General features: G+C 43.6%; 1 protein-coding gene across 6 annotated transcripts in view; it reads left to right on the top strand.

The window, feature by feature from the left end:
- Positions 1-22,442, top strand: part of ITPRID2 (ITPR interacting domain containing 2) — an 87,877-nt gene extending 65,435 nt beyond the window's left edge. For 3 of the 6 annotated variants that reach the window (XM_048485970.1, XM_048485973.1, XM_048485972.1), the window contains exons 11-18: positions 2,563-3,759; positions 8,270-8,347; positions 9,191-9,318; positions 11,741-11,891; positions 13,161-13,226; positions 13,963-14,367; positions 20,322-20,442; positions 21,225-22,442. In XM_048485970.1, coding sequence (XP_048341927.1) covers positions 2,563-3,759; positions 8,270-8,347; positions 9,191-9,318; positions 11,741-11,891; positions 13,161-13,226; positions 13,963-14,367; positions 20,322-20,429 — 2,133 coding nt within the window. In that variant the 3' untranslated portion in view covers positions 20,430-20,442; positions 21,225-22,442. Of the gene's footprint in view, positions 1-2,562; positions 3,760-8,269; positions 8,348-9,190; positions 9,319-9,481; positions 9,655-9,676; positions 9,741-11,740; positions 11,892-13,160; positions 13,227-13,962; positions 14,368-20,321; positions 20,443-21,224 lie in introns of those variants that run through there. The other 3 variants (XM_048485971.1, XM_048485975.1, XM_048485974.1) reach the window with 3 other exon arrangements.
- Positions 22,443-23,717: the final 1,275 nt, after the last annotated feature.

Here is a 23,717-nt window from a genome sequence, read left to right as displayed (position 1 = left end):
ACGAAACAAGCATGGCTTGTGCCGTGGCATTCTTGAAGGAGTGACTGTCTAGATCTTTCCTGCACATTGCAAAAACAACAGAACAGAAAGAAATCTGAATATAATTGCTGCGGTGGCTTTTTTGTTAAGAATATCTGAACTGCTTGCTGTTCTACACATATATGATAAATTGGTGCCCTCTACTGTTACAACTTTTTCTTTGACAGCTCAATAGGTTCAGAAGAAAAGTACAGAAAGGAAAGTTGATTTTCCTCCTCTTTCAGGGCACTTAAGAAACTGATGTCTGGATTTTAAGCAGAGACAATCAGCACACGATCCCCTGCACCCTGATAATGTTTCCAATAATTAGGCTGCAGTCCTTAATATACTTGAACAGCGAAGAACCAGCATTGTGCTCAGTGGGACTGACTACTGAACATGTATACTTACGATTGTGCCATTCATGTCAGATCCCATAGTAATATAAAAGATAAAACGCTGCCCAAAAAACCATGAAGACCGTAGCTGCTCCCACCCTCCCACTCCCAATTCGAGCTAACTTTTGCTAGGACTTATTTTTCTGTGCCTGTAGCTCCTCGTGGTTAATGAAGCTCCGCAGCAGAGATCTCATTTTTATTCTCCTCTTGGCCATTTAATCTTTTTTTTCAACCATTTTCTTCTCTGGAAGAGCCTATATGTGGGTGTAAGTTCCTACTTCGATTCATATAAGGGGGAACAGTATCTCACTGAAAAATCATATGAGTTCCCTTATGGCTATAAATTTTGTACAACATCCCTTCCAAGTGTCCCCAAGCTGTTTCTAATCACTGATATTTAAGTATAAAGATCCCCAGAGTCAGTCTGGTGTAGTGGTTAGAGTGCTAGACTAGGGATATTCTGATGATATCCTAGAAATCCTCTGGATGATGCTGTATCAGTTTAGCGTACCTTACAGAAGTATCAAGGGTAGCCTGGAGAAGGGTGGCAGGCTATATAAGCCCTCCTGAACACTTGAGTGGAGCAATGTCATAAAAATATGACAGACATGGTATCTTCTATGTTCCATTTTCATAGTAGACATGGTATTTTCTGTGTTTCCTTTTCATGCAACTACCCATGTGGGATTATGTGAAAAATTAGTTGATCTGCTTTGAACATTTGGCTAAATTTCAGCTAGAGGTCAAAATCCCTGTTTAGATGCACATGGTTCCCTTTTTGAACTCTGGAACAGCTGCGTGTGGCGAGAGCATGGGCCCCCATCACATGAGCTTGTGGAAAGCAGAAGTGGTCTCTTTGGGGCTTCACCTTGACAACAGCTGCACGTTGCTTCCTTGTCCACCCTTTCACAGGCTCATTCTTCATCTTTCCTAACAGGACAGTCTTTTTTTTAATGACTGATTTATTATTGAGATGGGTTTACTCAACCCCATCTTATGTGTTCCACATATGGTGGGATGTGTGGGCTGTCGCTAGGTCATGTGCCTTTCTGATTGCCCGTATAATGTTTGGAAGGGAATTTATGCGTCCATGTTTTTAATGTGGAAGTCACCCCATGTAATGCAATCTTTTGTGGTACCCATTTTGTGATATGTAGATTGCATAACTGAAGTGGATTACCAAAGCTACTTCCATGGCGGCGGCTGGATGATGAAACTAAAAATGTAGTCTGTGTGACTTTTCACTGCCTCACTTCTCTTTCGGTCAGCTGTTACAAAAAAAATGACACAGTGGGAGCAGAGCATGTTGGGAGAGGAGGGCAATTACAGGAAGTATTTGATCTACTGTTTGTCAACCCTTTGTCTTCTCAGAGGAAGTCTATTCAGTACTGCTCAGAAATATATTTGGCCACACATTCGGAACTCCTGATGAATGGCATGGTGAACAACTGTTTTTAGCATACCTGGATTTTAAATTTGGTAGACTGTTGAGAGTAAAGAAAAGTTGCTTTGCTGACTGAACTCAGGCCCTTGCTGCACCCGCCAATAAACACAGGTGTAGGACGCTTAAAAAAACCTGTTTTGAGGGGAGACTTTGCACAGATCCCGCCCCCAAAACGAGTCTGCCCCATGTTATTTCCCCCAAACCGTTTTTTAATCGCTAAACAAGCGAGTCTTTTCAAAAATGGTGGATTAACATATATCTCTATAAATATTCTTCTGCCTTCAGAAATCTAGTATTGGATACAACCTGTAATATTGTGTCTCTGAAACATATTTATTTGATATGTTTTACTCCACTCTTCTGTAGAGAGCTCATGTGCCTTTCTGATCGTCTGTAGAATGTTTGAAATGTTTGTGCATTTGTGTTTTTAATATGGAAGTCGACCCGTCTTAAACAATCTTTTTACCTGTCTTGTGGTACGTGGATTATATAAGTGAAGTGGATTGCCATCTTCTCCCCTTGTCTCCATTTTATCCACACAGTACTCTCAGGTTCATTGGACTGTGGGAATGTGAACATAGGTTTCCCAGATACCTCATCCAACACTCTGGCTATACTCACCTTCTCTTGTTAACTTTTCTTTATATGGGGGCACAAATACTTCTGGAAATATTTAATTTTTCATCCTGTGTACTTCCTCAGGCACACGAGTCATTGCAGGCCATGGGCAGCAGTGCTGATAGCTGTGACAGTGAAACAACCGTTACATGTTACAGTGAAGAACTCAAAACACCAGTAGCCGAACAGCCGTCTTGCTTCAATGAGCTTGATGAGGAGAAATATCTCCTTTCAGAAGTAGAGCGGCAGCTGGGTGACATGGCTTCTGAGGCAAAAGCAGGAGAAGGTGAGAACGTTCCAGAAGGCAAACCTGATGAAGCTGAATCTGGAGAAGACACAGAGTTTGGCCAAGGAAGTTTCCTGGGAAAAAATGATGACGTTCCTGTACAGCAGGTTACGTTTGAAGTGTTGGAAGAAGACAGCGAAGAAAGCGATTTAGATAGAAGCAGTGAGTGTGAGTTTCCTGAGTATAAAACTCACCACATTCTCAAATCTATGTCCTCCATAGAAAGTACCAGCTCCTCCCCTTCTTCTGTAGACCGGGTTAGCATTGCCTTGGAAAGAGCCCAGAAAAAACTCGGCAGTTCATCCGATTCCAGAGCTGGACGCACTCTTCTAAAATCGAAAGACCTTCTTTTCAGGCACAGGAACCAAATCGCCAACCTCAGCTACCCCCTCCGGCGCTCCCAGTCCCTCCCGACCACACTACTAAACCCTGTGAAAGTTGTCTCCTCAGTAAATGTCCAACTGAATCCAGGCAAACAGACTCTGTGCAGCCCACCTTCTTTTACTTATAAGTACAACACAGATGAAGAAGAGGGAGGGAAGGAAGACGAAGAAGTGAAATCTGACGAGGGGGCAAATGACAGCCCTCCACGGTGCAAATCCACACTTTTTATCGCCACTTCATCCACTAGAAAAGGAACGTCCCTGCCAGGATCAAGCAAGGTAGCAGAAGAGCCCTGCCGGAACAGGATCCAGAGCTGCCCGTTGCATCTCCCGGCACACTTGTCTCAGTCGTCGTGTTCGCTCCACTCTCTTCATTCCGATTTCCTAGAGAGGCCTCTGTGCGCTCATGCGAGAACATTCAGTACACGCAGCATCCCAAGTACCCCGGGGTCCTCCTGCAGTGGCTTGCCTTCTCCTTTCGGCTGTCCTCACTCTTTGAGGAGCCTCGGCCACTCCCACCAGCCTCAGCCTGTGCATCCTCCATCCACTGTCGAAATGCAACTGCGGAGGGTCTTGCACGATATCCGAAGCTCTTTGCAGAACTTGTCCCAGGTAAGAGAGAGAGTTGAGCTTGTGTATGGAGGAGCGGGTATAGCTGTAAAAAACAAAACAGGTCGGGTCTCGCTGAAGGACTGTGTGAAGACTGCATAAGGGTTGTGGTCCTTCCCTGTTCTCCCCTCTCCCAGCATCCATTTCTGACCCTGGTAACGTTAATTCCCAGCAATGCAAGATCCACATAGCGTAATAGTCATGTGGGCTGGAGAGCTGCAATGGAAAGGGAGGGAAATCACTAACAACAGCAGCAACAACTAGCCTTTATTGGCATAAAAACTAGACAAGATTTCTTGGAGACAGGGAATTTTATAACACTCCTGCCATTGAGAACACTGCAAGAAAATGGAATTCATATATTTCATCCGTATCTTATCATATTTAGGACAGACAAACAGAGAGTGATCAAGTGTTTCGACAGTAACCAGATCACAAGAACAAACCCTTTTATCACGTTCCATATTCTTAAATCTCTCGTCCAAAATAGCTGATGGCAACACATTACATCTTGCAGTAGCCAAAGCTCGCTTCAGGGAAATCACTACTTCTTTCTCTTCTGTCACTGGTGCTCCTTTCACAGAAAGGGTCGGAGGGAGCAATTCTGCCCCCCTCTTCCCTCTCCTGGGCAGCTTCCTGACCCCAGAGAATCAGTTTTCCCAGGGCTGGAAAAGGCTGCTGGGGAGGGGGGCCAGAGGAAGCAGCGTAGATCCACCACAGCTGGGCCCTGACCTATAAGCCGGAGTTGGCCCATCTGTCCTGAAGGAATTACATTTATTTATTCTGAGGTAAGCCGTTGTTCTAGGTCCAAGTCCCAGGGAGGCAGGTGGAGGCAGAATCTAGCTGTGAAGATTCTGTTGTTTTGTCACACATCAAGGTGGTGAAGAAGCAAGGAAGGGCTGTATTTTGCCAAAGACAGCCAAGCTCTGTTACGCTGTCAGCACTTCAGGGGTTTGCCTTGCACCTCCTGGGCAGTTGCGCAGGACCAGGAGGCAAAGAGTGGGTGTAAATCATGCCTGCAGTTGCCTTCCCTGTTGCTTTCCTTGGATGGCAATCTGGCCATGCTGCCAAGCAGAATGATCTTCCGTTCTGCTGTCGGGCACAGAGATGGGGGGGGGGGGGTAGCTGCTTTAGTCATGACATGTTTTGCCTTGCTAGACATATAAATCTTTGGCCAGCATGTTTGCATGAAAACAGAACATCAGAGCACATTGCACTGTTTCACTCTTATTTCTCCAGCAGTTCAGTGGTATCTTTGTTTACTGAGAAACAACCCAAAATATCAAATGATGACAGAACGGAGCTCGTGCTGAGACATTCTCTCTGCTCAGCACTCATCTGCTAACTGCTCCACTGCTTCTTGTGTGTGTTCTTTCAACATAATTATGGCATGTTTGTAGCAGACAATGGAGCTCAAGGCTTGCTTATGCTGGGTACAGGACTTGTCTGCCTGCTTGAACAAAAGGCTGTTTGTCCCGGTTGCTGGCTCTGAACCATTGGCTGTCCAAATAGTTCTTTTGTGCTGTGTACCTGAAAACTAGCCATTTTCAAGTGCTGCTGTGAACACTGGTGGAGCAAGTGATATTTGTGCGAAAGCCAAATAAAGCTAGCACAGAAACCTAGAGGAAGAAATATATCGGAACAGATATTTCCAGATGTTTCCAGTGAAAATTGAATTGAAACATTGGGAACACCTTTTTCATACACAACACGCACATATAAACCACTTGATTCAATTGTTAAACTTTCACTCTTTGGCTTTAAAAAGTTATTTTCACTTAATTAAACCTTGCAAAGCTCACTTTGAGATTTTCTCCATTTGCACTTAATAGTCCTGTGATATATTCCAGTATGCTTTCCTTTCTGAATGCAGCGCACTGTAGGTCTAGGGCTGTGGTAGCGGACCTATGGCACGTGTGCCAGAGGTGACACTCAGAGCCCTCTTTGTGGGCACGCATGTTCTTGCCCCAGTTTGGGCACTTGGCAGTGGCAGAGCACCAAGGGGGTAAGGGGTGCACGATCCACTGGGAGCGCACCCCTGTGGGGGCGTGGCAAGGGTGTTCTGGGGGCAGGGGCATTCCAGGGCAGGACAGGGGCATGGCAGGGGCTCAGGGCCCAGATGCAGTTTCCCCTTGCTCCACCCCTGGCATTTGATCTCTAAAAGGTTCGCCATCACTGGCCTAGGATGAGCATAACGTTTTTGTGAGTGATTAATTGTTCGTTGGGCAATCTAAAATCAGAGCCTGAACTTGCACCTGGTTTCAGGGTGCCATTTTGAGATCTAAGGCTGGATCCAGACTAAATTTTCTGTATGACAGAATGGAAATGTCCTACATTTCACTGAAGTCCACTGATCTCCATAAAAACTCTGCTCTTACACGATTAGGACAATTTCAAGAGCCATTATTTAAAAAAATATATTCACTGTGGGTGCTACATTACTTTCAGAGCTAGTCTATATTGTGTTTGCAAAATGTCAGTTGTGAGACTGTTACATAATATTTGGAAGTTAACCCCAATTAAGGATAAAACAAAAGTAAGGCCTTACTAATCTCAAAGGGGAAATCTTCCCAATACTTAATCAGCATGCTGTGCTTCCTGCCTGAGTCTTCAGTGAAACACTGGAAAGGGCAACTCACAAAATTGTCTGAAGGGATAGTGTTATGCACAGGCTGAAAACAAATTCCCGGGTTTGCGTCGAGGGATTGGGATTTTGTTACTGTTGAAAGTCCTTCAGTATTGATGGATGCGTTGAAGGTTTGCAATAATAATTATTTAATACATACACCCTTTTCATGGTCTCAAAGGAGTTTGGAGTGGGTATTGTATGCAACAGATGTTCTGGATTGAGCAGGGTCCAGATGGTTAAATTATTCTGGACAGTCTTCAAAAGAGGTGTATGCATTGTCTCCCAAATTATTTGGCGGGTGCGGGGGGGAGATCTAGCCAAGCCCTTTATTGCAGGAAGCACAGGATTTTCTTTGCTGTTCCATTAATTTATCTGCCAAACAGAGACAGCAAGTTTTCCTCAGAAAACTTGGAGGCGTTTAGCACATTATTCCTGAGCCCTTGTGCCTAGGTGGAGAGGCATGACCCTCTAGCCCAGGGGTCAGCAACCTTTACCACCCAAAGAGCCATTGGGACCCATTTTCCACAGCCCCACAGATCTACTGAGCCGGAGAGGTGGCTCCACATGGAGCCGCCTCCGGTTCGCCCCCTTCACTCATCTTTCCTTCCAGCGCTGGGAGGCAGAGGTGCCGGGCAGGGAAACCCCCTCTGCTCCACAGAGCAGGCAGCCGACTGCTCCATGGGGCCGAGGGGGGGATGGCGGCCGCGGGGATGGCAGAGGGGGATGGCGGCTGCTCTGGAGGGACACGCCCACACTACCCTCCAACCTCCAGGCCATGTGGAGCTGCAGTATAAGGCTGAAAGGTCCAGAGCCGCAGGTTGCAGACCTCTGCTCTAGCCTTAGTGTTCCCTTTCATCCTCCTTGCATACACATCTGTTCCAAGACAGAGAAATCCCATTTTGAAGAAATACATACCTCTTCTGAGGTAAGCTTTCCCCCAAGGGAGGAAGGGATTACAAAATCAAGTGCTCATTTTTTTCCTCCATGGAACTACCTACAACGCATTAAAAGGTCATGCCTTTATTTCCCCTTTTCCTGCTAAACTGTCACTATATGAAAATGCTCAGATTTCTAGAACAGGCCCCAAAATGAAAGCAGAGTGACCGCAGAACAGAAATCCACTCTGTCTCAAATTTCAGGTACCATTTTTGTTTTGACAGGAAAAACTTGTGTGGGAAGAAGAGATGCACAACAGTTCAGTGCTTTAGGCTGTGATGCTTCCAAAATAACACGTGGGCTTCACAGAGTGGGACCAGACAAGAGGGTCAAGTTTGTGTATTTAAGCAATGGTCATTCAAGTCAAGCCAGGCAATTTATTGTATACCCATAGGCCTTAGCAATGTAAAACATACACACAGTACAAAATATAATTTACATTATACATTTGAAGTTGGAAACTTCAGCTTAACTCGTGTTATAAGGAAACTCGTAACAAGACTTAGTTAAACTTTGCTGAAAAGCTTAAGACAACGTATTACAAGCCAGGTAATTTATTATTAATTTATTGTTAAATTTTTATTAATTTATTTATTATTAATTTTACATACCGCCCTCCCCTGAGGGCTCAGGGCGGTTCACAACAAGGTGAAAACATACATTAAAACATAATTTAAATTTCAGTTACCTAAAAACAGAACATTATTTAATGTATTATTAAATTAATTTATTATTAATCATTAAATGATTATAGACCCATCTGGAGTTCACTAGCCAACTGCTGCTACATTCCTCTTTTGTGCCGTTCAAATCCCGTTACTCCATATCACTGAAGTTTCAGTAAGTGCTCTGCACTCATTGCCTGTTGCTTTAGTTTTCTTCATGCAACTGCCTTGTTCATACTTTCATACTGATTTATATAAATATATGTTGTTTCTTTTTCTCTAGAATGCTGTGATGAGAGGGCACGACATTACATCACCTTCTTACAGTACTCAGAGATCATCCATTCTACCTCTATATGAAGTAAATGGCACTTTTCCTTCAATGTTGTTCTATACGTGATGAACATACCTCTGTAAATTTTAAGCATGTAGATCGCTCAAACTTCAGCAATTAGAAATATATAGAAAACGCTAAAAATATTTAAGTTTGGGTGTGGCAGAAAATAGTTTTCTCTTCACATATTCAGTTCCTCCCTGTGCCCCCAACCTAAGCTTATTTCAAGACAGGCAGTGGAACCTGAGTCAGAGAGGAATTTTGTTTTGTTTGTTTATGTCCCGCCTTTCTACCCTTTGGGACCCAAAGCAGCTTACAATTCAGAAATCGATGTCACACAAAGAAGGGAAAGAGGGGAAAAGTTTTCTGAGTGAAGGGTAGGTCTCTCCCTTCTGATTCTGAGCTATGACTCTCAGGCCAAAAATTAGGCTCATTCCGCACATGCAGAATAATGCACTTTCAAACTGCTTTCAGTGCTCTTTGAAGCTGTGCGGAATAGCAAAATCCACTTGCAAACAGTTGTGAAAGTGGTTTGAAAACGCATTATTTTGCGTGTGCGGAAGGGGCCCTTAGACTGAAGGAGCTTTTTAGATTTTGTTCTTCAGCTTACTTGCCAGGCATGCCTAGCCTTAAATACCCATGAGCAGAGGAGAAACCAGCTTGGCCAGATTTTTTCAGCCGCTGCTAGCCCACTTCAGGCTCTTTCCGACATCCTCTCCGGCCAGTCCTTCATCAGGAAGACTAACTTATTACTCAGCTGCGGGCCTCCAGGAGCACCTAGATGATGTCAAAGAAAATTTAGTGGGACACCTGCTTGCCTTACCTGGAACTCAGGGTACCAATGATTCTTCTTTCTCCATGCCCATCTAGAATACATTCCAAGATCTTCAAATAGTTCGGAGAAGCCTTAACCTGTTTCGGACGCAAATGATGGATTTAGAATTGACCATGTTACGCCAGCAGACGACAGTTTATCAGCACATGACCGAAGAAGAGAGGTAAAACAAATAGCCAGCGGCAGATTTTGAGCAGGGAACCTGACAGCTCTTACTTGACAAGCTTCTAGTTATGTTTGTGCATGTGCTCCGTTCCCTACGTCTGCTAAAATCTATATACGCACACTTGGTTCTCTTTCGTTCTCAGAGCACTCTTTCTTCCTAGGCGAACAGCCCTGAATAAATCACAAACCTCCTGTTCTCCACCCCACCCCAAGCAAACTGGCGCAGCGCTTTCTCCTCCTTCCTGTAATGCATACCTAGAACCAGCGCCCAGTTGCTTCCTCTGCTGCTGAAATCCTTTGTTTCTGCTCATGGCTCATACTGATCACGGCAACCTCTCTCCTCTCCACTTGGTCAGAATGCTTCTGTCAAGAGTACTTCTGTCAGCTTTTCGTCCTTTTATTATGACCTCTCCCCTTTTGGTAAGTTCTCTTCATTTAACTTCAAGTTCCTATTCTAAAGGGCTTTCTGCATTTCCACAAGGGGTGGTTTGGATGTTTAGGCTTTCTTCCTCAATGACAACAGGGGATCTTTGCAGCCACCTTGTGGTAGATCGTGTAGTTTTGTTTTTTTTTTGGTGGAATTGTGATTGCTCAAAAAATCAATTTTCAGTGGCTGCGATGATCTTACCAAGAGAGTCTCAACTCTGAGGTCCACTATGCAGTCTCTTTTGTGCATGTACAAACTTCAGACAATTGGGAAGGGGCTCCAGTGGCTTAGAGGTACAGCATCTTCTTTGCACGCAGAAGTTCTAAGGTTCAATTCCCGCCATCTCCAGTTGCAAGGCTGGTATAATAAGTGCCATGAATAGCCAGTTTACATTCCCAGAGAGTCACTCCCTGTCAGAGTACCAAGCTTAAGAAGAAGAAGAAGAAGAGTTTGGATTTATATCCCCCCTTTCTCTCCTGCAGGAGACTCAAAGGGGCTTACAATCTCCTTGCCCTTCCCCTCTCACAACAAACACCCTGTGAGGTGGGTAGGGTTGAGAGAGCTCCGAGAAACTGTGACTAGCCCAAGGTCACCCAGCTGGCATGTGTGGGAGCGTACAGGCTAATCTGAATTCCCCAGATAAGCCTCCACAGCTCAGGTGGCAGAGCTGGGAATCAAACCTGGTTCCTCCAGATTAGATACACGAGCTCTTAACCTCCCTACGCCACTGCTTAAGGCTGATGGTCCAACATAGTATAAAGTAGGTTCATGTACCCATTCGGTTTAATTTTCTAAAATACCGGTTCTGTGTCACTGCAGAGGTTACCATCTGTGAGTGGAGGAAAATGAGGGTTGTGATGGATCCAAAGCCATGGTTCTATTCATAGCTTCTTGCACTTCTCATTGCAAACATCCTCCACCTGTGGAACCTACTCCATTTTTTCAGTTCTAACATAGATGGGTCATACTGCGCTCTATATAGCATGTAATTCACAGTGATTTTTTAAATATTCCAGTTAGCTTGGCAAGCCTTACAGTCTTTCCCAAAAGGGCAATTTTCCTTTTAACAGACATTCCAATGGATTTTCTGGCCAGCTCTAAAAAACAAAACAGAGCCTCAAATGGATCATCGAGCTCTGCCTGCTATGTCACAGTCCGTTATAGCATATATAATTTGTTTCTTTTTGGAGGAATCCACTGCTAGTGTGCAAGAATGCTAGGCTTCCTACTTCTTTCTTTGGACACATATTGACAGGAGCAACCGGACACAAGGCAAAGTCATTCATTGATAAAGAGGATCCATCTGCACCTTTGATACTTACAGGCGGCCCCTCCTGCCCCTCAAATAGCCCCATTGGCCATCCGAAGGTCCAGGGGCCAGCATTCCTGGGATGGAACGCTGGTGGAATGTTAGTCAACTCCACCCCCAGGATTGCCCTGGCCCGCCTCCCTGTCCGCCAGTGTCTGCAGCGCCTTGAACTTCCAGGATTTAATGCTGTAAAGTTGTGGGCTGACCGGCCGCTGGCACCTCCGCCCTCTTTGCCAGTGGGGGCACCCCTCACGCTGACAGAGGGAACAAACACGTCAGTGTAGCACCCCACTGCTCCCTGTGGCTATTTCCTGCCCATCTGGATTGGGGTATTAGCCTGTTACTGATGTGTGACTTAGGTTTCCTGTCCCTGGCTCTTAGTGTCATGCTGTCACCCCTAGCCTAGGTCACACATCTCGATCCTTGTCTTCTTGTCACATGAGCACGATGTCACATGACTTCCTTTGCATGCTTGAAACTCAATTTGTCCCATGTTTGTTAGCATCTTACCTTTGGAAAGACTGAAGATCCCCCGCCACCATAGATTACATGTGAACAGGCAGCAGACAGCATGCCACTCTTCTCACCCAGAATAAGTTCCTCATTTGTTTCTGATGATCACATTGTCTTCTGTTCTGCTAACAGGGTATTTTCTCTTTTCCATTGATTTTCCTTCTGATTTAGGTATGAAGCTGATCAGCTCCAGACACTGAGAAAATCCGTTCGGATGGAGCTTCAGGAATTAGAAATGCAGTTGGAGGAACGTCTACTTACTCTTGAAGACCAGCTTAGGAATTTACATGTATCGTCACCTTACAGACCACAAATGCACATGGTGGGTGCAAATTGCTACAATCATCCATGTAGCTCAGAAAGAAGTATTTACAAAAGTCACCTTGCTCTTAGGATCCGCAGTGCTTCACAGAGAATATCCCTGCACAGATATTTCATTTGTGTGCTCATTTGTAAACAAACAATACTTTTGCCTTCTGGGAAAAATCAAAGCCCTGGCTGTATCAGTGATAACTGCCTCACTCCAGCTCATTGTTATATTATTAGAACAGCAACATGAACCTGGCATTTTCTTTTAGGGTACAGTGATATTTTTTCCAAGTGGTTCCATATTCTGTAATTTAATCCAGTTTAGCACACACCATATAGACCTGTTTCCAAGCCTATGACACCAGGAGCTGTGCTTTGAAGAAGGCAGACACAAATCACTGGAACAGTGTTTTGCTTTAGGGGTTCAACATACCACTGAATTGAATCACTGTGCCTTTAAAATATTCTGATGCTGTAGTGCTATCTTCCAGTCGCACCCCCAGTTCCTCTGGTACCCTGCCTGGTTTTGTTGCATAAACATGTCTCCAGGGGCCAGCACAACTCCAGACAGAAACTGTTGTATTGAATGCAGGACCATTTGTACGAGGAGGTGTGGAACCTAGTATAGGTTCCTCCTGTCTCCCCATAGCAATCGGCTCAGGGTGAAGCAGCCATCTCTGTGAAGACAACCAAGATGCTGGTCACACCAGCTGACAGGCAATGGATTTGGAGTTGAAAGTTCATGACATTGGGTCCTTTCAACCACAAATCCATCTGACCAATCACCTGCATGTCTGATCCTACCATACCCCACGCTTATCACACTGCCCAGGTGATTGGAAGAGAATGGAGAGCATTACATGCAGAGCCACTTTGACTCACTGTACCTGAAGGACATCTCTGATGGAGTAAATTCAGATTCTTTTTGTTCAGTTAGCCTGCTGATGCTGACATTCTGGGTGGAACATTTTTGTTCACTGAATTCTACCAGCAAATGAAAGGTTACCCTTTGCAGCATCAGAGTATTTTTTTACTTTTGAGGAGTCAAGTACAGAAGAAAACTCTGAAACATTGTGGGCAACAACAGTGATAAACCTACATAATTATTTTTTCAAAAATTCTCTCCTATTAGATTCGTGATTGGATTCGTTCCAAGTTCTCATATGCCAGAAAATGTGTTGCTTCTCCAGCTGCTTTTCTGGCTCAGTGTCTCAACGCTTCCTTAAAGTTATGATTGTTTCTAAAAGGTTCAGTGTTCTGAGTTTCTGCTGTTTCGTTGCAGGGCATGTATGGAAGCAGAAGCGCTGACAACTTATCATGCATTTCTCCACTGAATGTGATGGAGCCGGTAAGTAAACGAAGAGAGCCAAGACAGGAATGCCCATAATTTCAGTTCAGTAGAAGTGTTTTAGAAGGAGGGATGATGGCTCGGTGGTCGAGCATTTTCCTGGCACGCTGGAGGTCTCAAATTCGATTCCTGGCTTCTCCAGTTGAATGGACCAAACCAGTAGATGATATAAAAGATCTCAGCCTTCAATCCTAGAGAGCTGCTACCAGTTTTAGGAGACAATATTGATCTTTAAGAATCAAGGCTCCAACTCGGCATAAAGCATCTTCACACATTCAGGAGAGGAGAACTACTGCATTCAATGGAACTGCTCATTCAGTGTAAAAGATATGCATCAGTAGTGATTGGATTAGCAGCTCAATCCTATGCTGTTTTGTTCGGGATGAGTCCTATCCACTTGAACAAAGTTTACTATCAAGTAATTGTGCACAGAATTATGGCCTTAATACAGAGAAAAAGAAAGAAGGGGGGATTGGCTTGGGGGGGGGGAAGAGAAAGAGGGGAGATTTTCTAGGGGAGATAAAGACAGAGAAGGATTAACAGCAGCAGGAGTTGACTGTCAGATTCTTGCTAGGCTTGAGAATGTTGTGCATCCCTCTTCATTTGGTAGATGGGTCATTGTCAAAGCGTGAGAAACTATTTCGTATTCTGTCCTGTGGCAAGAGATTGGATGTCCGCCATTTTGTCAAGACAATAGGCGAAATAGCTGACCTTTCTCGCCTCCTTCAATCCACAGGTTTCTGAACTCATGAGAGAGCAATCGTTTCTGAAGTCAGAGTTGGGGCTGGGAGAGCTTGGGATGGAGAATCCTGTGGAAGCAAATTCAGAATCTTTTGATCATGGAAATTCAGATTCTTCGTCGGTGTGTTCTAGTCAAGCCAGCAGGAAAGGTGGCGCACGTTCATCTGAGGTGACCGTCAAGGCCAAGCCCCAGAGCAAAAAAGTGTATCGTGCCTGTGTTGCCCTGATGCCCGCTCCACCAGCAAGAGCAGGGATAGTGCAAGCACCCGAATGCTCTGAGGACCCCGCGACCACCAGATCGGAGGTTGAACCAAAACTTGACAAGGGGGTTCTTGCACCTTCTGTCGAGGAGGTTCAGAGAAGCTCGGAGAGCGATGAACTGCAGCAAGTCATCCGAGAGGTAAGAACAATCTGGCTCGAGGTTTTCCCCTCAGGATGGCTTGTCTTTATAAACCTTTCTTTAACTGAAGGTTTTTAATTGGATGAAGTTACTCAGGGAGAGCTCAGAGTAAGGGTAGGACAAGGGAAAACTGACCACGCAGGGTCCAGAGGGAATCTTTAGGAAAAAAGAGTTGTCTTTGATCAGCCAAATGTCAGTTTGTTCTAGAGCAGGTCTGTTGTGAGTCATTCCTCAAGGAATGTTATGTGGGAACCAGGCCAGAAAGACTATATTTCAGCCACTCCCACAAGTTATCTATCTAGCCATCTCCACCATCACAGGTGGACTTGCTAGTTCAGATCCTTGTGACTGGAGAGACAGGCTGAACTCAGGGGACTGTCCCATGGAAAGTGTGGGTTTCACCACAGCACTACAAGTCCTCCTCATGCTCAGTGATGCAACAGTTAAGCCACGTCCAGGTAGATAAATGCCCTTTTTACAAAAAGACAGTAGCCAACTGGGGTCACTTGAGGAGTCCACTAAAGGCCAGTGAACTAGATAAAACTAGTGAAATGTGTGCATTGTGGTCTAGCAAGGGACAGCACTCTTGTACTTCATGAGTATTAATCAGTGTTTTTAATTGTAACCAAGTGAATATTGGAAGACAGACTTTGCTTCCAACCTTCCTCAACCGACCACAGCCCTGACCATCTGTTCAGTGTTGGAAGGGGAAGAGATCTTTTTACATAGCCCATTTCTGAACACAAGCGTCTGTGAGTAGTTTACCCATAATTATTTATATAGACATTTTATGTGTAGGGAGCCCTGAACTGGGTAGCCCAGGCTAACCAGATCTCGTCAGATCTTGGAAGCTAAGCCTTGGTTAGTATTTGGATGGGAGCCCACCAAGGAATACCAGGACAAGCAATGGCCAGCCACCTCAGAGTGTCTCGTGTCGTGAAAATGTTATAGGGTCACTATAAGTTGGCTTCAACCTGACAGGGAAAAAAAATAGTCTAGGGACATCTTTTCAATCCCCCCTTCTTTCTTTTTCTCTGTATTAAGGCCATAACTATATAATGCAAATGTCTTGTCGTCCAATCTGAAATGGCATCTGTGGAAACATTCTAAACTTACACACACACACACACACACACACACACACACACACACACACACACACACACACACACACACACACACACACACACACACACACACACACACACACACACGCGCGCGCCAATCCATGCTCAAAGCTCCTGGCCTAGCGAGAGACTAAAAGGGAAGAGGGATGAGTTTGGGCTTTTGCTTCATACTGGGCTTTAGAGATTGTCAGAATCAACAGGAGATCAGGTTCAAGTCCAGTAGCTCCTTAGAGACCAACAAGATTTCCAGAGCAGACTTTTCGAGTGTCAAAGCTCCCTCCATCAGATATCTGATGGAGGGAGCTTTCACTCTCAAAAGCTCATAACCTGGTAGTGGACCAGCTCTTCCACTGTAGACCAACATGGCTACCCTCTGACATCATCACCAATGTACCCTCTGAAGCCATCTTCCACTATAAACCAACATGGCTATGCTCTAAAGCCATCACCAATGCGATGTACTTTCCATAGTATCTGGTGTAAACCCAGCAAGTGATGAGACAGAGAAGCCCTGGACCTTGTTAAACGTTTTTGTACATTACTGAGACCATGAAGTGGGGTGGATTTGGTCTCTATTGCCGCTCTGAGTCTCCATGATGCCTATATAATTCAGAGGAATTATGGGGGAGAGACAGATGCCCTTTTAAAATAAATGGCCTCTCAAGGCAACTTTCTTTGTGGCTCTCTGTTTACAGACATTCCTTTCAGTAACCTCTCACAAACAGAAGTTGACCAAATGATTTAATTTGTATGTATTACGAGAGGGTTTTTTCCCACCCAGCGCCTACAGGCAAACCATTGAATCCACATTTGCATCTTGTACATACCAAAAGCATCCACTTCCAAAACAGAGTGAATCTATTGCCCAGGAATCTATTAGTATGCATTCTTGATATTTTGATACAAAAGCTAAACTTGTGGCTTTTTGAATTATTTTTCCTCCTTCTGTGTACTTGAATTATGTCATTTCTTAAAACAAAAAACTATAAAAACTGTGCAGTGTTTAAGAGCGTGCCTGAGTGGACTGTAATGTGCTTGAGCTTTGACCTGTAACTATTTTCTGGAATGAAAAAGAACCCGCTAGCCCGTCCGATAAATGAATACACTCCCACAGAAGAGCACTGAAAAATGCCAAGATGGTTAACTGTTCTTTTTTGGATTGCGAAACATGCAGACAAGCCCTTTAAAATACTCCATTTCATCTCCAGTTATGGAAAGCAATAATGTATACTGACATTTCCACGTTTAAATAAGTTGATCTATTGGTTATTGATGAACTACAGATTTAAACAAACTGAATCAGAGAGAATTATGTACATTTCAGTAGATGGGATAATATTTATGGGCCCATCACTTACTTTTCAAGACCCTGGTATAGGCATTTAGAGGAGAAAACAAAAAGCCACCCTGGTAGGATGGTAAGATGAGGATTGATTCCTTGGAACAAAAGAAGGCATTTTCCCAATCGCCTCTTCCCACTGCATGATTCTGTGTCCCTGAAATCGTGCTTCTGTGAGTCACTGAGCCCTCAGGAACAGTGTGAGGAGCAAAGTTCAAGTTTGAAGCAGGAAACTTACCAGAAATCGCCTCTGTTTTCTTTGTAAATGCCAGTCCACTGGAAGACCCAAGAAATGTCGCCTTAGGACATTTTAAAGACATCAGTTTCCGAGAAGTTTCTCTGGAAACAGCTGGTCTTCATTACATATATGTAATTTACCTATTAGTCAAGAACATGCAAAATGTTATTTCTGGGAAGACATTCTGTTTGTTTTTAAATATCCTTTAGGAATATAATTACCTGAAAAACCTTTTGTTTTCTGTATTGTCGAAGGCTTTCACGGCTGGATTCAACTGGTTGTTGTGGGTTTTCCGGGCTGTGTGGCCGTGGTCTGGTAGATCTTGTTCCTAACGTTCACCTGCATGTGTGGCTGGCATCTTCAGAGATGTATCACAGAGGGAAGTTTGTTACACACCACAGTGTGTAACGGACTTCGCTCTGTGATACACCTCTGAAGATGCCAGCTCCTAGACTCAACCAAAGCTGACCAAGGAACAAGATGGCTGTTCACTTCTACACAGCCCTAGCCAAACTTCTACGACTCCTACTTTCATTTTCTTTTTCTTTTTTAAGCAAACTAGTTGTGAGGCCCAGGGTTGCTTTCTTTGGTATAGGCATTTAGAGGAGAAAACAAATCCTTATCAAATATTTCTTAACGGAGCTGCTCAACTCCTTTGAGAAAGGGCACAAGAATTACTCCTAACTGTGAGCAAGCTTTGGAGTAGAGGGCTTGCAACATCCTGCCAAGGTCACACAGGAAGTCTGGCTGGGGCTAAGCCAGGAATAGAACAGGAATAGTTCCTAGGCCTGTTTCTTTTCACAAAGATGAATCCGTCCTCTTGTTTTCCCCATCAGTTAACTCTGTTAATTTAAGAAGCATTCATTGCTTGTTTTGGAATACAGTCTTTAGCGGATTCCGCATGGGCCAAAAACAGCCGTGTAAAAATGGTGTAAAATAGTTTAAAACAGTGTAAAGGGGTTTACACCGTTTTCCACCGCTGTTTTTAGCCCATGCGGAATCTGCCTTTGTTTCTGTTGTCAGATGATTTCACAGCCTTATCATTTGCTGCTTGCCTAGGGCTGTGGTGGCGAACCTTTGGCACTCCAGATGTTATGGACTACAATTCCCATCAGCCCCTGCCAGCATGGCCAATTGGCTATGCTGGCAGGGGCTGATGGGAATTGTAGTCCATAACATCTGGAGTGCCAAAGGTTCACCACCACTGGCTAGGGCAAGTAGAAGTTGCCCTGATCCGAAAGTAGCAAACTGCATGGTGCTAGAAGAGGTCCATACATGTTCTCTGTCACCCGTGTAGCAGCAGGCAGGTGAAGCAGAGCTATATATGTAGGTAGCCACAACTGGCAGCACTGATCCATTGACTTGTGGCTCAGGAAAGAGAGAAACTGGGACTGGTTGCCCCAAGCGTGGCTCAAGATATTTTGTCACCACTTTGTGCCACTAGAGCCACTTCAGTGGTGATCTCCAAGGCTTTGCCCAGAAGATAGGGCATTCTCACCACTCTCTCTGCCAACTGGTGTGCCACAAGTAGCCACATTGGTTATTTATGTGGATAGCATTAATCATGTTGTACATAGGGTATTTCTGACTCACTTTTGAGTGATCTACCTGACCTAGAAGATATTAGATATTTTAGTGGTTTTATAAGCCAAAATTATATACCTGAAATACATTTAATATGGGGGAAAGCCCAAAGTGTTGTACACTCACCCTAATATGGAAGCAGTGGATGGATCCAACCATCTTCTAAAGAACCATTCTCCAACTTAAATGGTGTTTCCTCCAACAGAAGAGCCCGTTGTGTTGGAGGAAGATTCCTTAGCAGATGGTTCAATCCAGCTGACTGCCTCCATAACAGGGTGAGCATGCTGCTCTATGTGACCTTTCCTCTACATTAAAGGCTCCTTAAACTGGAGGAAGGCTTCAAACTTTGCTCAGTGGAGTGGTAGGATACAGGTCCTATCTACCCCACCACGTTTTTTGTTTGTTTATTATTAGATTTTATAGATCGCCCAACCCCCGAGGGGCTCTGGGCAGTGTACAGTAACAGGCAGTACGCAATGAAATACAAATTATAAACATTGAACATTAAAATCCCTTAAAGCACAATAGCAGCATTATCATAAAACCCATATTAATCTATCATTGGCGTCCGATCCTAAGGCCGGGAGGGGGCCAGCAATGCCAAAAATGAAGATGTAATACAGGGCAGAGCCAGAGATGGTATAAAATCTAGTTTGGGGGCATCAAAAGGAGAGCAGGCAATCTGCGGCCAGCCTTCCCAAAAGTTTAGTACCACTGCCCTTGGGTTTCTGGCTCAAAGGAAAGGAGTGGTGGTTAGCTGGTGTGGTCATCTTTGCACTGGCTGGAAAGATGTGTACGACAACAGATATCCACTGCTTCTGCCTTTGTGTTCCAGGGCAGAAGGAGGATTGGAAAGCAGATTGGTGGAGAAGGATGAATAGGCCATCAATTCCCTCCATCAGCTATTTTCTAGAACCGTCCAATGGTAAAAATGGGTCTGAACATAGAATGCTTGTTTGGGCATGCAAAACTGCTTTGTAGTAGCAAGTGTTGCTTTCACAAATAGCTTAACATAGTCACACCAATAGTGTACCAAAAAAGCTACCAGCATTGCCTCCATGGGGGAAATAAAGACAAAATCAGCCCCATCCATAAGAGTTCTGGAAGTCACATGAGCACCTCTAGTCAGTTAAGTTGTTTTATACTGGAGCAGTTTCCATCTTTTAAGATTTTCTTATAAAGGGAGCCATATGGGGTGGGGGTTTAAGATAATGTGGGTAATCCAGCACAGGGTGAATAATAATTTCAAAGCTCTGTAATGCCCGTCTGATTCTATTTGGTACTGCAATAAATCTATGACAATAAATTTTAATATTACTGTACCATTGAGAGGAGTAACTTATTTTGAAATGAAAGCATCGTGCACATATGACTTATATTTTAAAATCTGCATATATGTGTATATACTACTTTAAATTGTAATTGTCCTGTGCAGTGTGCTATACAGAGGATGGTACTGTGAATATAATGGGCATTTGAGGTGTGAGAAATAGACAGTGCAGCAATTTATTGTATTAGGTATCATTCTTTTTCTCATTTTTTGTGTGTTTTTGCTTTACTAGCTCTTAATCTTTAGCAATGGGGTATATAAATTTATTTCTACAGGAATCTGTAAAAAAACCTACCTTGCTTAACTTAGGTAAACTATAATGTGATCTTATTTCAGATTAAAGAATCTATTGTTGGTGAAATCAGACGGGAAATCGTGAGTGGTCTGTTAGCAGCTGTCTCTTCCCCAAACAGAGGAAGCACTAAGCAGGAAACACAGCCATGAGCAGGTACCACAGGTAACTTCTCCAAACCTTCTTAATCTGTATTAACTAAAAGAAAGAGCCAAACTACATGTTACACTTTTTACCAAGTTGAGTCTGGGTTCCCTGTGCAGTATGTACACCCCCCCCCCAAAAAAAGCAAATAACTCCCTCAACCTGGACCATTTCAGACCTAAATCAGGTCCCTGTAGACCTTTTAAAATGCCATTCCTTATGGCTGTTGTGTGATAGCAGGGTGAGTTGAGTCCAGGAAACCCCAACCCAGGTCATTAAATGCAATGTGTAGTTTGGCGGAAAGACTTAAGGGTATTTTTTTTAAGGAATGAGAAATACATTTTGAACTTTCGGTTACTGCTGAAAATGTCTTTTTCCCCTCCACTTTATAGAAACCTTAATCGCAACACAGTTACATAGAGCTCCTTCTATCGCTTCCAGCACTCTTAATTAGAGTTTGCTTTATTTAAATCGGTATCTCACACTCCTGGCTAAAGAGCTTGCAGAATAGTTTACAAAACGACCTGTATAACAAGATGACATTGAAAACGTGGCAGAACATTTAACAATAACACACACAACATTACGTGGACACACAAAGCATTGCTTCTGAAGATAGTCTTAACAGATTCATAAGTGGGCAGTCCTTTAACTATCCTAGTCCCAGACCATCGGGGTTTGCAGAGCATCATTGACACTGTGTCCAGGAGTATATTGGCTGGAGTTCCTTAAACATGCTTACTCACCCTTGAACATGTTTACTTCAACTGAAATTTACTTCATATCTTTTTCCCCCCTCAAAGGCTGACCCATGTTCCGAGGACAGTGAAGAACACGTAGATGCAATTATCTGTTTGTACTCAAGAGGACAAAAGAGAAGACTGTGCAAACCATCTGCAGTTGTGTAGCAGGTCGTGTCCATCTTGATGTTCCCATTCCACAATTGTGACAGTCTGCATCTTTACTACTGCCCAGAAATTATCACAAGAAATCTGGCTATCTTGCAAGCCTAAATATTTATTTGTATGTTTTCCTACTGTTCGCTTGTCCAGAGTTTTTATTTCTGTGTTGAGCTGTGTTCTTTATAAGACTTGAAGGTTCCTGTACCTACCCCAGTTATAAATAGACTAGAATCATCCATCTATTTTATTTTATTTTTAAAAAGCCACTGACCTCTGTGAGGTATTTAACTGTGCAATAACGGATTCATTCTGAGAGCTTGAAACAACCAATAAAAATGTCACTGCTGTTACTTAGTGCCACTTCAAAAACAAAGAGAATAACCTGTTGTAAAAAAAAATTGCTGTTGTCTCTGGGGTGAAGCTGCTGTTTGCAGTGTGTTTAGAGAGTGACATGAACTTACCTGAAAAAGAAAAGCTACTATGGATGCTTACACTGAAAGCCTTCTCTTTGTGCCATAGATTCCATTTGCGATGTGTGTTGCTTCCTTTAATTCTCTTTTTCCTTGGGGATGTGCCTTTATCTTTTTAGAAATGGTTTTAATATATAAATGGACTACTTCTCAGCTATATCAGAAGGAGGTCTTTTCCTCCTTTTAAAAAGTCTATAAAACACTAGTTTAAAACGAAGAAACGGTTGTGTGTAACTTGAAGCGGATTGATCACTTTGAATGGGTATTATATGGAACTTGGCCTTTATTTCCTCGACATTTCTTCTGAGGTTTTGCTAGAGCCCAGGGGAAAGTGGCATTGATTGCAATAGATATGTTTGATGGTAGGCAGGGTTTTAGTACATATGTGGTTTTTGTCTACAGGATGCTAGATAGCTGAAATATAACAATGTTGGAATGCCACTGGGATTCCGTAAGGGTTTTGTTTGTTTTCAGCTAATAAAAATATTTTAAGACTGTATGTATTGATGACTAGTAAACATATAACCACAATATCCGAAGGTAGAAAGTATGTCCAAAGATTTATAAGTGTATTTGGAATACACCTTAAGGGCTGATTTTCTTTTAAAGGGGGGCTGTTATGCCAATAAAATATTTATTTTGCCTATAAGTCACCTGTTTCATTGTTAGAATTCTTTGGATTTACTGGATTCTATTTGTAATCAGAGACAGAAATCACCTGGGGGAGAGTTGCATGAATAGTCTCTTTGCCACTGGCTATTTGTAAGGAGTGCCCAGCAAACCTGGTCTATGCATGCACAACAATAAGATGTTAGAATCCTGGATCAGTAGAATTTTCTGCACAGGCGTATCTAGGGAAAATGTAGCCCTGTGCAAAATATGCATTTCCCACACACACACCCCGCCCCCTATGGGCGACTGCCCTCCCCCACCACAACCAAACAATGTTTTTTCCACCAGGTCTTGAAGTCAGTGTATGAACCCGGGGGAAGAAGGAGGGGTGTGGAGGCGATTTTCTGCCCCCCACATGACTAAATGGTTACAGCCCAGGGACATTCAGCCCCATATGTCCCCCTGGGCGGTACGCCCTGATTGTCTGTGCTATTTCAGATTGCATGCAAGATGTTTCATTATTTTTGTGCTCTGCCTCACATTTGGAAAAAAAAGAACAACGTCAGCAAGAGGTTCTTGGATTATAGAGTTAGATTTCTGCTTGTAGTTGCTTCTATAGGAGTACTTTAAAAAAAGAAAGCTACCACAGGCAACTGGAAATGGTAAGATGAGCCATGTCATCTCAAGGATTTTACCACCTCAAAGAGGAAAGTTGTCAACACCACTTACTATGCAAAGTTTACTGAGCCGCATGTGGGCACATGCAAGACTATGCAGCCTAGAAGATACGAAGATGTTGGATTAAATTTATGATCCCTCCAATCGTCAGTATAAAACTAATATTTGTTTATGTTGATTTTTATGCCCGTTTTGGAAGAACTTGGCATCCACTGGCTCTGTTCATCTTTGCTATAGAAGTGCGATGCGTTTGCCTCTATTTTGTGAAGTTCACCTCAGTTCTTGAAAAACCTCTCCAGTCATCTGTCATGTTTGAGGCAGGTTACCCAAAATACCTTCATAAGTAAAATTAAGGTGAGGCTGAAAATTGGCCTTCAGGAAGTAAACCAACAATAAATGAAAGGGCTTCTAGAACAGCAATTTCTTGCCAATCAGCAAGTATTGATCAGCAAGTATTAATAAGTCAGCAGAGTCCATTCTGTCGCCTCAGAGCCATCAAAGAAAAAAATCACACTCCTTGGTTTCCTTATGATTTTGAACATCTAGATCAGGGGTAGGGAACCTGCGGCTCTCCAGATGTTCAGGAACTGCAATTCCCATCAGCCTCTGTCAGCATGGCCAATTGGCCATGCTG

Source organism: Sphaerodactylus townsendi, linkage group LG02 (genome assembly GCF_021028975.2).
Source record: "Sphaerodactylus townsendi isolate TG3544 linkage group LG02, MPM_Stown_v2.3, whole genome shotgun sequence".
Classification (NCBI taxonomy): domain Eukaryota; kingdom Metazoa; phylum Chordata; class Lepidosauria; order Squamata; family Sphaerodactylidae; genus Sphaerodactylus; species Sphaerodactylus townsendi.
Note: the sequence above shows the minus strand (reverse complement) of the source record. Positions and strands in the feature narration are given on the sequence as shown.